The sequence below is a fragment of the Eumetopias jubatus genome, unplaced genomic scaffold (genome assembly GCF_037043125.1).
Source record: "Eumetopias jubatus isolate StellerSeaLion01/CBP00866 unplaced genomic scaffold, mEumJub1_p1.0 scaffold_3, whole genome shotgun sequence".
In the NCBI taxonomy this organism is placed as follows: domain Eukaryota; kingdom Metazoa; phylum Chordata; class Mammalia; order Carnivora; family Otariidae; genus Eumetopias; species Eumetopias jubatus.
In genome coordinates this window covers 47,415,614-47,431,903 of record NW_028274809.1, presented here as the reverse complement: position 1 = coordinate 47,431,903, position 16,290 = coordinate 47,415,614, and the positions used below count along the sequence as shown (strand labels likewise).

At 35.4% G+C, this 16,290-nt stretch overlaps 1 protein-coding gene across 1 annotated transcript in view; it reads right to left on the bottom strand.

Moving 5' to 3' along the window:
* Positions 1 to 992: 992 nt before the first annotated feature.
* ZSWIM2 (zinc finger SWIM-type containing 2) overlaps positions 993 to 16,290 on the bottom strand; it is a 33,152-nt gene continuing 17,854 nt past the window's right edge. The window contains exons 6-9 of the mRNA XM_028121400.2: positions 14,806 to 14,890; positions 14,002 to 14,114; positions 2,718 to 2,871; positions 993 to 1,805 (exon numbers count right to left, since the gene is read on the bottom strand). Coding sequence (XP_027977201.1) covers positions 993 to 1,805; positions 2,718 to 2,871; positions 14,002 to 14,114; positions 14,806 to 14,890 — 1,165 coding nt within the window. The remainder of the gene's footprint in view (positions 1,806 to 2,717; positions 2,872 to 14,001; positions 14,115 to 14,805; positions 14,891 to 16,290) is intronic.

Genomic DNA, 16,290 nt, shown 5'->3' with positions numbered 1-16,290 from the left:
TGTTTCCTTGTCCTCACCTGTCATTTTCTCTTCAACCCAATCCAACCTAGACTTGGCTCCCACCACTCCACTAAACTCTCCTAGCTAAGGTCACTAATGTTCTCCTTGTTGCTAAAGCAAAATTGCGTTCTTCAGTCTTGATCTTACCTGACCAACTGCTACTAATTTACTACATTTTCTTTCTTTGGTTTTCTAATACCACATATTTTTTTTGTTTTGCCTCCCTCCCATGTGGCCACTTGTCTTCATAATTCAGTAGTTCAACCAATATTACAGAACACTTTGTCAAGCACTGTATGTTAAGTGTACAACAGTGAATAAGACAACAAGGTCCTTGCCCCCAAATATATTATATTTTAATGGGGTGGATTAAGTAATTTTATATAGTCTTCAAAAATAGTAGAAATAGTAGAAATTTGGTAGTACTTATAAGTTTCTTAAAACCAGTGAAATCATTCTAAATGTGGCATAACTTACAGCATTATAAGTATATTTAATTTTCATTTCATGTATAAGAAATACCTTTAAGGAAATAAAGTGAAAAAGACAACTACCATCTGGATTTTCCTATAGGTTTGTGGTGAATATTAATGCAAGAAAATACAAAAAATATTCAATGTCCTGGAAAGAATCCTTCCATGTTACATGTTATCAAGTGGAATGTTTAAAAACAGTAGCTCAAGACAAGGAAAATCTATTTCCTTAATTTAAGTAAAAATAAATATTTTAGTCAGTATGAAATAAAATTTCTAAATATTATTCATAATTAACAAAATCCTGAACATACTCATCAAAACACCTAATGCTTTAAGTCTTACAGAGAATGGGGTCATTTCTTTTAAGAGTAGTTAGTCATTCACAGACAAGTAGGCAAAATGATGACAAAGAATTCTGTGTACATTTGTCAAGAGTATACAGTGTTATGTTCTACAAATAAAACATTTTTATGTTCAATATTCAAATATTTTCTGATGTTAATAAAAAATACATCTTCATAACTGAACTCCTTCCAATATTAAAGATAGCTCAGGATTTTTTGTATTTGAAGGATGAGATTCAGGCTTTCTTGACAGATTACTACATTTTTGTCTAATTTTTCCCATACAATTATTATATCTTTTAGACAAACTAATTTTAGTTGTACCCCAATTGACAATAAGATTTAAATCTTCTGGAAGTAAAGTATTTGATCTCTTCTTGTCTTCTCTTATTCTAGTACCAAAAGTCTTCTTTGGATTGTGGTTAATATGTTTACAGTCTTTGGCCATCTTCTGACTTTGACCAGTGTGGTATTTTTCACTGATACATGGGCTTTCCATTCCAGTGAGACATATAATATTCTTGTGAGCAATAGAAGGAAGAAATGTTTGAGATGACATTTTTCCAAAGGATCCAGTTGGTAAATCTTGAAGATACCTGGGGAAATGTTGGCTAATTTTATACTCATAGGTTAATTTTCTTGTGTTTGAATCATCTAACTTGATAGAGAATAGATCATCTATTGTTATATTCTGATAGGTATCTGTTGGACTTTCAAGTGTATTCAACTTTTCAGAATTATGTTGAGGTATGCTAGGTAAAATTCCAAGTCTATTTTGTTTTAAGACTAATCCAGTACCAGGAATAAAAAGTTCTGGTTTATCCTGTTTTGACAGATGAGTGATGTTTGTGTTTGAAATGGATTGATGTGTGTGTCCATTTCCTGCCGTATCTTTCCAGATTAAAGGGTTATATATAACTTGTCCATCAATAGGGCATGAATTGCACTTGTGGAATAACCAACTGTCAATACATTTCCTATGAAACTTAAAAAAAAAGGTTATAAATTAATCAGATATAATTATCTTGTTTATAATGTATACATCTATGTAAGTTTTTCCCAGTTTCATTATTGTGTTATTATTAAAACTATTTAGCAAGAATGGAAGATAATTATAATTTATCAAGTTTTATGGAAATATTTTGAAGAGGAAAATGGAATGGGTTATGACTGATCTCCATTTTCAACATTAAAATGGAAAGACTTCTATGGATATCATTTTTGTAATCTTGTTAAATCCCACTACTAATTCAAGCCATGAATTTTACTGTTGCTTTCTAATGAATGAAATTTGTTAAATAATAAAAACAGTCATAACCAACTAGAGTTAGAAACAGATCTGATGATGGTAAGGTATCAAATAACAAATCACATTCTTGAGAAGAAAACAAACTAAGACTTTTTAAGTAAAGGTGACTCTAAAGCTAAATATTTATTTAAAGTAACTTTATTTCAGGAAAAAACTGGTTACTAACTATATGGTGATTGAACATTAGACTTTAATTCCAGTGAATTCATTTGAAATAATAATTAACTACGTCAAATTAAACATTTCTGTTTCATCCAAAGAATCACAAAAACACATTATTCTATAAGCTATTTCTTTATATGGGTAATGAAAGTAGATAAGATAGATAAAATAATCTAACTTGAAGAGCCATTTTATCTTTCCTGGATAGCATATACAGAAATGAGTCCTAATCAATAGAAATCCATCCATAGGGGACAAAGCTGCCTTCTCAATAGTCTCTGCTGCAGCTCTTCTACACATACTGTTCAATATGAACATCTCTGCACATAATACAACTAAAAAGTGAAAGTAGAGACTTAAATTGTCAATTCATTTGTAAACACTGGCCCTATAAAGAAAGTCAAACTAACATGATGTGACTTCTACCTTGTGAGTACATGGTAGCAATCTTGTATGTTGACCCAGACGAAATGCCTTCAAACAAAGTCGACACTGATAGCCTGGAGCAAGCAGCTTACTATTCTTTGTAATCAGTGAAAGAGGCAATGACTTCACCACTTGTTTTGGTGTGTAAACTTGGCTGAATGAGAATGAGCAGAAAGACATTAATGTTTATATGTGATTATAGATCAGGTAGTAATCAGTAGCACAGGTAAATAACCTCCATATAAATAATGTAAATGAATCCAATATTTTTTGAACTGAAGGTAAGAAATCTCATACATTATAAAGTCAAATAAATCAATTATATTGATGCTGAACAAGATGAACCCAATTTCAACATCAACTTCATAAATAACAAAATTTAGTGATTTCAAATAAAAACACTAAACTAAAATTTTTTGATTTGCACTTTTTAATGTCTATGAAATAAGAACAAAATTTTAGTGAGAACCATATACTCAAATTATTTCAGTCTAAGCCAACACTTATTCCTTGTGTTTAGAAAAATACAACCTGAATCATGATGCCATCTGGTAGGGAGTAAGGTGCGTGGTAAGCCACATTAAATATTCTAGGCTACTGTGATAAATTGGTAGATGAGAATCTAAGAGGAAACTCATTTTCCCTTGGGGTATATGCTTACTACTTTAGTATTGTTAGACTATGTTAATGTAATTGTAAAAGTACCAACCCCATTTTTGTACCAGAAGTACCAACCAACAGAACTAAGATTAATGTAAATTAACTGCTATGTGATGCCATTAATAACTGAAGAAACAGATAAAACAAATATTAAAAACAAAACCTGGTAAAAGGTTAGACACATTCCTATTATTCAAAAGTCATTCAGAACAAAGTTCAAATACAGGACTACCTCAGAGATATTGTGGGCTTGGTTCCAGACCACCACAATAAAGTATCACAATAAAGCAAGTCAAGTGAATTTTTGGTTTACTAGTGCAAATAAAAGTTATGTTTACATTATACTGTAGTCTATCAAGTGTGCAAATAACATTATGTCTGAAAAAGCAATGTACATACTTTATTTTTTTTTAAAGATTTTATTTATTTGACAGAGAGAGAATACAAGCAGGGTTAGCAACAGGCAGAGGGAGAGGGAGAAGCAGGCTCCCCATGGAGCAGGGAGCCCAATGTGGGGCTCGATCCCAGGACTCTGGGATCATGACCTGAGCCCAAGGCAGTCACTTAACTGACTGAGCCACCAAGGTGCCCCGCAATGTACATACTTTAACTAAAGATGCCTTACTGTTAAAAAATGCTAACATTATTTGAGCTTTCAGTGAGTTGTAATATTTTGCTGGTCTTGCCTCAATGTTAATGACTGCTGACTGATCAGGGTGCTCGTTGTTGAAGGCTGGGATGGCTGTAGCAATTTCTTAAAATAAGATAACAATGAAGTTTACCTCATCAAGTAACACTTCCTTTCTGTAGCATGTGATGCTGTTTGATTACATTTTACCCACAGAAGAACTTCCTTCAAAATTTGTCAATAGTCTTTTATTTTAAAGATTTATTTACTTATTCCAGAGAGAGAGAGAGAAAGAGAGAGAGTTAGTAAGGTGAGGAGCAGAGGGAGAGAGAGAGAGAGGGAGAGAGAGAATCTCAAGCAGACTCCCTACTGAGCACAGAGTCCCACAACAGGGCTCCATCTCGGGACCCTGAGATCATGATCTGAGCCCAAATCAAGAGTTGAACGCTCCAGCAACTGAGCCACCTGCGCATCCCAAAATTTGTCAATACTCTTAAACCCTACAGCTACTTTATCAACTAAGTTTCTGTAATATTCTAAATCTTTTGTTGTCATTCCAACAATCTTCACAGCATCTTCACCAGGAGTAGATTCTATCTCAAGATTCTATCACCACTTTCTTTGCTCATTCATAAGAAGCAACTCCTCATCCATTAAAGTTTTATCATGAGATTATAGCAATTCAGTCACATCTTCAGGCTCCACTTCTAATTTTATTTCTCTTGTTATTTCCACCACACCTGCCGTTACTTCCTTCATTAAAGTCTTGAACCCCTTAAAGTCATCTGTGAGGATTGGAATCAACTTCCTTACAACTCTAGTTAATGTTAATATTATGACCTCTTCCCATGAGTAATGTTCTTAATGGCATCTAGAATGGTGAATTTTTCCCAGAAGGTTTTCAATTTACTTTGCCCAGATCCATCAGAGGAATCACTGTGACAGCTATAGCCTTACAAAATGTATTTCTTCACTTCTGGGGAAGATGGCAGAGTAGGAGTATCCTAGGCTGATCTTATCCCATGTGTACATTTAGATAACACTCACGTCAGGTTAAATAACCCAAAAAATGACCTAAAGACTGGCAGAACAGACTTCCAACATCTAAATGAGAGAACAGTCTACATCAAAGAGGGTAGGGAGGGAAGAGATACAAGTTGGGAGGCAAATTGACCTGTGAGACTATCTGTAGGAGGAGGGATGCCAACAGTGTGGAGATGGGCGAGGACCAGACCCCAAACCAGGCTCTGCAGGCATGGGGAGTCTGCACTAGGAAGACAAATCCCCATAACATTTGGCTTTGAAAACCAGAGGGACCTAACTATGTGAGTCCTTACAATCAGTAGGGCTTAACAACTGGAACTTTAAAAATCAGTAGGCTTAGTTCTGGAAGAGGCAGAGGGGATAAGAAACTGAGTCTCCACCCTAAGAGGGAGAGCAAAACAAACAGTCGCACTGAGATCAGCATAGAAACAGCAGTTTAAAAAACTGGGATATACAAGAAGAAGATGTATTTACTAATCTCTGAGCATGTGCTAAAGAGGCAGGGATCTTTGGGAGACTACTCCAAGAACCAAATAGCTGGTGGACATCATTTCCCTCCCCTACCTCCCAGCTAAATACATAGACATGTGTTGAAACTGGTACAGCATCAACACTCTTCACCTACCATGCTAACAGCAGCACCCTGCCCCTGTGTTCTCTGGGGATTCACCTCCTCCAACAAGCCCTTGGCAAGAGTTCATCCAAAGAGAGGCCACAAGCCTGGCAGGGTACAAGCAGCCCTGATAGGGGATGGTACCACTCCAAAGTGACTCCTGCCCCAGGGAGAGGAGAAGGTAACCATACACACCAGTTTTACTGGGCCCCAGCAATGGGCTGGGGCAGACCTGTGGTCTGACTGCAGGCCATGCCCAACAACAAAAGCTTCCCAGGAGATAAAATGGGGAAAACACCTTGCAGTTCAGTGCTATGCAATTCTGGCAAAAGCCTGGTCTCAGTCAACTCAAGCCCAAGGCAGCTCCAGACTAGCCCACTAATAACATAGGAACAAACCCTACCCACAACAGACAGACCACTGCAGATGACTGTACTGAAAACAAATGCAACGCAGCCACAACATAGGGTACATGCAATCACATAGGAGATACCCCTGAAGTGCCAGGTTGTGGTGAACATGGGGCATTGCACTACAGGGAACCACAGGACTTCTTTTTCATAAGGCCACTACTTTCAATATAAAAGATGTGCTGACTTTCCTAACACTTAGAAACAGACACATAGAGTTAGACAAAATGAGGAGATAAAGGAATATGCCCCAAATGAAAGAACAGAAAATCATAGCAAGAGAGTTAAATGAAATGGAGATTAGTAATATGCCTGATAGATAATTTAAAGTAATGGTAATAGAGATACCACTGGACTTGAGAAAAGAGTGAGGGACTTCAGTGAGAACTGTCAACAAAGAGATAGAAAGCATAAAAAAGAACCAATAGAGATGAAGAGTTCAAGAACTAAAATTAAAAATACACTAGAGAGGATAAATTGACTAGAGAAAGTAGAAGAATAGGTCAGTGATCCAGAGGACAGAGTAATAGAAAGCAATCAAGCTGAACAGGAGAAAGAAAAAATAATAATAAAAATGAAAATAGACAAAGGGAACTCAGTGACACCATCACTTGTAAGAACATTCACATTATAGGGATCCCAAAAGGAGAAGAGAGAGAAAAAAAGGCAGAAAATTTATTTGAAGAAATAATAGCTGAAAACTTCCTGAATCTGGGGGAGGAAACAGAAAACTAGATCCAGGAGGCACAGAGAATCCCCAACAAAATCAACCAAAGGAGCTCGACATCAAGCACATAGTAAATAAAGTAGCAAAAAGTAGTGATAAAGAGAAATAATTTTAAAAGCAAGAGAAAAGAAAGAATATAAAGGAATCCCCATAAGGCTATGAGCTGATTTTTCAGCAGAAATTCTGCAGGCCAGAAGTAAGTGGCATAATACATTCAAAGTGGTAAAAGAAAAAAACCTGTAGCCAAGAATACTCTATCCAGCAAGGTATCATCCAGAATAGGAGAGATAAAGAGTTTCCCAGATAAACAGAAGTTAAAAGAATTCATCACCACTAAACTAGACCTACATGAAATGTTAAAGGGGACTCCTTGAGTAGAAAGGAAAGGCCATAAGCAGGAGTAAGAAAAGTAGGAAGCACAAAAGCAGTAAATTTAAGTATATCTATAAATATCAGCCAAGGAATTCACAAAATAAAAGGATGCAAATTATGACACCATACCCCTAAAATGTGGAAGGGAGAAGAGTAAAAATTTAGTGCATTGAGAATGGGTTGAAACTTAAGTGACCATCAACTTAATAGAGACTGCTATATGCATGTTATATATAAACCTAATGGTAACCACAAATCAAAAATTGGTAATAGATATGCAAACAATAAAAAGAATCAAATCCAAGTACATCACTAAAGAAAGTCAGCAAACCGTGAGAGGAGAGAGCAAGATTACAAACGAACAGAGAAGAACTACAAAAACAAACATAAAACAAGTTAAAAAATGGCAATACATACCTTCAATAATTACTTTGGACACAATGCTCCAATCAAAAGACATAGGGTGATGGAATGGATAATAAAGCAAGAACTATATGCTGCCTACAAGAGATTCATTTCAGACCTAAAGACACATGCAGATTGAAAGTGAAGGGATGGAAAAGTATTTATCATGCAAATGTAAGTGAAAATAAAGCCAGAATAGCAACACTTATATCAGACAAAATAGACTTTAAAACAAAGACTGTGATAAGGGACAAAGGACACTCTATAATCATAAAGGGAACAATCCAACAAGAATATATAACAATTATAAATATTTATGCACCCAATATGGGGGCAACCAAATACATAGAGCAGCTAATAACAAACATAAAGGAAATAATTGGTAGTAATACAATAATATTAGGGGACTTTAATGCCCCATTTACATCAATGGATAGATTATCCAAACAGAAAATCAACAAGGAAACAGTAGCTTTGAATAACACATTGGGTCAGATGGATCTAACAGATATATTCAGAACATTTCATTCTAAAACAGCAGAACACACATTCTTTCCAAGTGCATATGGAACATTCTTCAGAACAGATCACATATTAGGCCATAAAACAGATCTCAACAAATTCAAAAAGATTGAAGTCTACCATGCATCTTTTCTGACCACAACATTATGAAACTAAAAATCAACCACAGAAAAAATCTGGAAAAAACACAAATACAGGAGGTTAAATAATATGCTATTAAACAAGGAATCAGTTACCCAAGAAGTCAAAGAGGAAATTAAAAAAATACATGGAGAAAAATGAAAACACAATGGTCCAAAATCTTTGGGATGCAGCAAAAGCTGTTCCAAGAGGGAAGGTTGTAGCAATACAGGCCTACCTCAAGAAACAAGAAACATCTCAAATAAACAACCTAACATTATATCTAAAGAAGCTAGAAAAAGAAGAACAGATAAAATCCCAAACCTGGAGAAGGAAGTAAATAATAAAGATCAGAACAGACATGAGCAAAATAGAAGCTAAAGAAACAACAGAACAGATTGATAAACTAGGAGCTCATTCTTTGAAAAGATCAACAAAATCAATAAGCCTAGCCAGACTCATAAAAAAAAAGACTCTAAATCAGAAATGATAGAGGAGAAATAACAACCAACACCACAGAAATACAAAAAATTATATGAAAAAATTATGAAAAATTGTATGCCAACAAATTGGACAACCTAAGAAGTGGATAAATTTGTAGAAACATATAACATCCCATAACTAAATCAGGAAGAAATAGAAAATTTGAACAGACCAATTGCTAGCAATGAAATTGAATTAGTAATAAAAAAAAACTCCCCCAAAACAAAAGTCCAGGACAGCATGGCTTCACAGGTGAATTTTACCAAACATTTAAAGAAGAGTTAATATCTTTTCTTCTCAAACTATTCCAAAAAATAGAAGAGGGAGGAAAGCTCCCAAATTCATTCTACAAGGCCAGCATTACCATGATACCAAAACCGGACAGTGTCACTACAAAAAAACACTACAGGCCAATATCCCTGATGAATATAGATGCAAAAGTTCTCAACAAAATATTAGCAAACCACATGCAACAATACATTGCAAAGATTATTCACCATGCTCAGGTAGGATTTATTCCTGGGATGCAAGAATGGTTTAATATTTGCAAATCAGTCAACATCATATACCACATCAACAAAATGAAGGATAAAAATCATATGATCATTTCAATATATACAGAAAAAGCATTTGACAAAGTATAACATCCATTTATAACAAAAGCTCTCAACAAAGTAGGTTTAGAGGAAACATATCTCAACATAATAAAGGTCATATATGAAAAACTCACACCCAACATCAAACTCACTGGTGAAAAACTGTGAGCTTTTCCCCAGGAACAAGACAAGAATGTTCCCTCTTGGGGCGCCTGGTTGCTCAGATGGTTACGCATCTGCCTTCGGCTCAGGTCATGATCTCTGGGTCCTGGGATAGAGCCATGTCAGGCTCCCTGTTCAGCAGGGGAGTCTGCTTCTCCCTCTCCCTCTGCCTCTCTCCCCACTCATGCTCTCTCTCTCTCAAATGAATAATAATAAAAAAGTATGTTCACTCTCATCACTTTTATTCAACAAAGTACTGACAGTCCTAGCTATAGCAATTAGATAAGAAAAACAAATAAAAGGCATCCAAACAGGTAGGGAAGAAATAAAACTTTTGCTATTTGCAGATGACAAGATACTATAGATAGAAAACCCTAAAGTCTCTACCAAAAAACTATTAGAACCAATAAATGAATTCAGTAAGGTCACAGGATACAAAATCATGTAGAAATCTGTTGCATTTTTATACACTAATAATGAAGCAGTGGAAAGAAAATTTAAGAAAAATCCCATTTAAAATTGCACCAAAAAGAACAAAATACCTAGGAATAAACTTAATCAGGAGGTGAAAACTATAAAACATTGACAAAAGAAATTGAAGATGACACAACAAATGGAAAGACATTCCATGCTCATGGAAGAACAAATATTGTTAAAATGTCCATACTACCCAAAGCAATCTGTAGACTTAATGCATTTTTCTAGATTTTTATAGATACATAAAAATACCAACGTCATTTTTCACAGAATTAGAACAAACAATCCTAAAATTTGAATGGAACCAGAAAAGGCCCTGAATAGCCAAAGCAATCTTGAAAAAGAAGCTAGAGGTATCACAATTCCAGATTTCAAGTTGTATTACAAAGCTGTAGTAATCAACACAGTATGGTACTGGCAGAAAATTAGACAATGGAACAGAATAGAAAGTCTGGAAATAAACCCACAATTATATGGCCAATTAATCTTCAACAAAGAAGGCAAGAATATGCACTGGAAAAAAGTCTCTTTGATAAATGGTGTCTGGATAACTGGACAGCTATATGCAAAAGAATGAAACTGGACCAAACTCTTACACCATACACAAAAGTCAACTCAAAGTGGATTAAAGGCCTAAATGTGAGACCTGAAACCATAAAAATCGCAGAAAAGAGCACAGACAGTAATTTCTCAGACACTGGCTGTAACAACATCTTTCTAGATATGTCTCCTCTCTTTTTTTAAAAAAAATATTTTAGAGAGAGAAAGAGAGAGCGCACAAGTGGGGGGAGGGGGTAGAGGGAGAAAGAGAATCTACAGTGGACTTAGTGCTGAGCATGGAGCCTGATGTGGGGCTCAATTCCATGACTCTGAGATCATGACCTGAGCCAAAATCAAGAGTCCGATGCTTGACCGACTGAGCCACCCAGGTGCCCCTCTAGATATGTCTGTTTGAGGCAAGAGACAAAAAAGCAAAAATAAACTATTAGGATTACATCGAAATAAAAAGCTTCTGCACAGCAAAGTAAACAACCAACAAAACTAAAGAGAACCTACTGAATGGAAGAAGAAATTTGCAAATGACATATCTGATAGTATCCAAAATATGCACAGAACTTTTACAATTCAACATGAATAAAATAATCTAACTAAAAAATGGGCAGGGGGCACCTGGGTGGCTTAGTCGGTTAAGCTTCCAGCTCTTGGTTTTCTGCTCCGGTCATGATCTCAGGGTCGTGAGATCCAACTCCGCATCAGGCTCCATGCTCAGTGTGGAGTCTGCATGGGATTCTCTCCCTCTCCTTTTGCTCCTCCCCCCACTCTCTAAGTAAATAAAATCTTTAAAAAAATAAAATAAAATAAATTAAAAATGGGCAGAAGAAGACATGAACAGACATTTCTCCAAAGAAGACTTACAGATGGCCAACAGCACATGAAAAGATGCTCAACATCACTCATCATCAGAGTAATGCAAATCAAAATCACAATGGGATATCACCTCACACCTGTCAGAATGGCTAAAATGAAAAACACAAGAAACAAGTGTTGGAAAAGATATGGAGTAAAAGGAACTATCTTGTACTGTTTGTGGGACTGCAAACTGGTACAGCTCCATTATGGAAGACAGTATGGAGGTTCGTCAAAAAATTAAAAATAGAAATACCCTATGATCCAGTAATCACACTATTAGATATAGACCCAAAGAATATGAAAGCACTAATTTGAGAGAATATATGCACCCCCATGTCTACTGCAGCATTATTTACAACAGCCAAATTCTGGAAACAACTCAAATGTCCATTGATAGATGAATGGACAAAGAAAAAGTATACAGGCGCCTGGGTGGCTCAGTTGGTTAAGTGACTGCCTTCGGCTCAGGTCATGATCCTGGAGTCCCGGGATCGAGTCCCACATTGGGCTCCCTGCTCAGCAGGGAGTCTGCTTCTCCCTCTGACCCTCTTCCTTCTCGTGCTCTCTGTCTCTCATTCTCTCTCTCTCAAATAAATAAAATCTTAAAAAAAAAGTATACACACACACACACACATGCGCACACACACACACACACACACACACACACACACACACACTGGAATATTACTCAGCCATAAGGAAGAATGAAATCTTTGTCATTTGCAACAACATGGGATGTAGAGGTTATAATGTTAGGTGAAATAAGCCAGGGAAAAACAAATACCATATGATTTCACTGCTATGTGGAATTTAAGAAACAAAACAAAGAAAAGCAAAGAACAAAGAAAAAAAGAGACAAACCAAAAACCTCTTAACTCTAAAGAACAAAATGGTGGTTACCAGAGGGGAGGTAGGTGGTGGGATGGGTGAAATAGGTGAAGGGGATTAAGAGTACACTTATCATAATGAGCACTGAGTAATGTATAGAATTGTTGAATCACTATATTGTATATCTGACACTAACACAACACTGTATTTAACAGTTAAACTGCATTTAACTCTTGGAATTAAAATTTTAAAAATTTATTTCTTAAATAATAAGACTTGAGAGTCAAAATTACTCATTAATTCATGGGTTGCAGAATGGATGTTGTGGTAGCAGGCATGAAGACAACACTACAATAGCAATGTCAAAGATCACAGATCACCATAACAAATATAATAACAATCTGAAAAAGTTTGAAATATTGCAAGAATTACCAAAATATACAGAGACATGAAGTGAGCAAATGCTGTTGGAAAAATGGCACCGAGATACTTGCTTGATACGGGTTATTGCAAACCTCCAGTTTGTAAAAAAATGCAATATCTGCAAAGTATAATAAAGTCAAGTGCAATAAAACAAGGCATGCCTATATTTTGCAGAAAAGTTTATATTTCTTATCACTCTACAGATATACTTCCATACTACAACAATTGCTTTTACCTAGGTCATCTAATCGTCGACTAAAAAAACAACTGTGTATTTTTATTATTTAAGGTGGTAACCATACTTTATCTTGAAATTATCTTTTTATTTATTCCACTTTCTCTACCTAGAATGCCTTTCTACCCTAATGTTCTTTTGCTTCTACCTATAATATCTTCAAAACCTTTAGTTACACAATTTGTCACTCTAATGGGTTGGTGTGATACCTAGCCAGAGCCAGAGGAAATGGAGATGGAGAGCCTTTGCATAGGCTTATTACACACCCGCAAGGTATTTTATGCTCTGCAACAGCTGTGGTCTACAAAGTGTGTGAAGTGTCCATAGGACATGGGTAAACATCCATTGGGTTGGCCAGAAACATGTGTGTGTTTGTGTTAATGAGAACAAGCACAGTTTTTATTTGGATAATTCACTGAAATTATTTTTTTTAAAATGAATTTTATCTCATCCTTTCAAAATGACCTCTTTTGTATATGTTTTATAGTGTGCCTAATATGTTAATAATACACAGCTTATTTAATTTTCTTTAATGAAGAATATGACAAAAAATCTGGAGGTTTACCCACTAATAAACAGCCAATCAGTGTTACGAAATACAACCAATCCGCTCAGCATTCTTCCTCCATGAGGGTGAAATAGTGGGGGAATGAGGAAGAAAAGACTTCCTTCCCCTAGAGGTCAATCACTTCAAAACAAATATCAAATCCCCCTGCATTTTTTTAATAACATATCAGTTTTAATTTTACATTTATTTAGACAATCATTTATTTACTGAGGGAACTACTATATCCCTAATAGCTAGTAGAATCTCTGGTGGGATTAATAATAATAGACAACATTACTTGAATATTTGCTGTGTGTATTAACTCATTTTATATTCACAAAATTCCTATGAGGTTGGCTTTTATAATTATTCTCATTTTAAAGATGAAAAAAACGTGGCAGAGAGAAGTGAAGTAATTAGCCCAAAAGTCACATGGTCAGCCTGTAGTTGTAAAAGGATTGGATTCAGGCAGTCTGACGCTAGGGCCTTCCTCTTTGCTTGCATAATAATGTTAACATATGGTTCATATTTACTGAATAAAGGAACGAATAAAACTTAAACTGAAAAATTATTTAAATGTTCCAAGTCATAAAAGAAATGTAAGCTTCACTGAGAATCTCACCCTTGCTTTCCTTGAAAATGTGGCATCTTCTCTTCTATCTCATTTTTAATGTCTACATATTTTGCAATTTCATCTGATCCTTTTTCTAGTGATCTCCATCTTTGATTTCTCTTCTGTAATAGGTAAAAATAGGTGTTACTTTGCAAATCATGGAAATTTTAATTTTGTGGATTAAAATCAGTTGTGTATCAACATGATGTGAATAACAAAGACATTTAAAAATACACTTTTTTTAACATTAAAAAATTTATAAATTATTAGTGAGTCTAACATACTGTTGCACAGCTACTATAACATTACTTTTTAAGGTAAAAACATTAATCAATAATGGTAATTGTGGATGTTTTATCTTGTGTAATAAGTAGAAGGTAGCATTATTATTCAGCAACAGGAGACACTTCTAAGTGTACAGTTCAAATGATTGCGACATTTTATTATTGTTGATGTAAGAAATTTTAAAACCATAAGTGGTTGTCAATAAGTTAGATCAAATTTGAAACACTGAGTTTTTTTAAGAAATGAATATTCAAGTTTAGTGGCTGTAATTCCTGTACTTAAGATTTATGTATGATATCACCAGATGTTTGTTATTGTGTTAGTTTTGTAAACTACCAATGTGATAACTGGTTGCCTTGTACATTCCTATGAGAGTTCTCATAAAAATTTGGTCTTAGGTTTTTATTAAAAAAACAATCAGCTCTATTACCAAGTGTTATCTATTCTTATTATTCTTAGATTTACTTTACTTAGATTTATAATAGGACAAATACAAACACCATATAAAATTTAAGATGGATATGGTACCTCACGAAATGTAAATGGGTGAGAAAGATGGCAGCAGCTATCAAAACATTCCTGGCATAAGTGGTATTCTATACATTTGGTACACCTAAGAATACAAAAGGCCAAGACATACAAGAAAAAAATTCAATTATTTTGATGGTTTTGGTGAACAATTCCTGCCAAAATTTCCTGGGAACTAGGCAAATAGGACAAAGACCCATATTATCTGATCTGTATTAGCTTCCTACTGCAACTGTAACAAATTATAAATTTAGCAGCTTAAACAACACAACTTTATTATTTTATAGTTTTGTAGGATAGAAGTCTGACATGGGTCTCAAGGGACTAAAATCCAGGGGTCGGCAGGATTGCATTTGTTTCTGGAAGTTCTAGAGGGGATCTGTTTCCATAGTCACATTTCCCCCTGACTCCGTTTTTGTCTCCCCCGTCCACTTTTAAGAACCTTTGTGATTACAATGGGTCCAGACAATCAAGAATAATCTCCTTATTTCAAGGTCAAGCATTTAACAATCTTAATTACATCTGCAACCTTAATTTCTCTATGACATGTAACCTAATATATAGGTTCTGAGCATAAGAATGCAGACATATTTGGGAGGACATTATTTTGTCTACCACATATCCCTTTCATGATTTGTTCCCACAGTATCTTAGCTTTCATTTCTTTCTTTCTCTAAACTCCTATAAGCTTTATAGCCCATTAGATATCTATCATTTGATTATCCAGTGTTTTCCAATTGCTTCATAAAGAATCGTACTTAGGAGAATACTTCTTGAAAACAGGAATTATATACCCTCTCTTTCCTCACAACATAAATTATTCTCAGAGGACAGTGTAGAGCAGTGGGCAGGGAACAAAACAGTGGAGAATGGCTGTATTTGGAACAATTCTCCCCAGTGCCAATTTGGCATGCAGATTATTTTGAGCTGAAGTCAGTCAAGCCTAAAGGACTCAGGAAGAGCTTTTTATCTCCCCCTCAACTGCCTAAAGGAATTTAGATAGAGGCCTGGCCCAGAGAGAGAGCTATCACCAGAGATAACTACAAAGAGTATGGGCTAGGTCTGGTAAGCTGGAGGGAGCTCAGCAGGGCCTGTTCAAATTCTTCTTTGTGTTCCATTGTTTCTGCATGGCAGGACAAACATTTGCTCTTCCCATCTTCCCATAGATTGTCTTCTTTCCCTTTGAAGCTCCAGGCCCCTACCCTCTTCTTCTTAGCTGAGGATGGCTTATAAACCTCAACTGCTAGTCTTTGAACCTCTCATGTCAATGTGAGGCTCCCACATGAACAAATTAAAATTTTTTTTCCTGCTATTAATCTGTCTTATGTCAGTTAACTTAATAGACCAAATAAAAGAACCTAGAAAGGTATAGAAAAAACTTTCCTCCTGTGCAGGAGGTAGTAAGAAGAATCATCCTCAAAGACAGAAAGAGCAGTCAGAAAGCTCAGAGTAATAGAGTGCACTATCATTAACAAAATGCTTAAA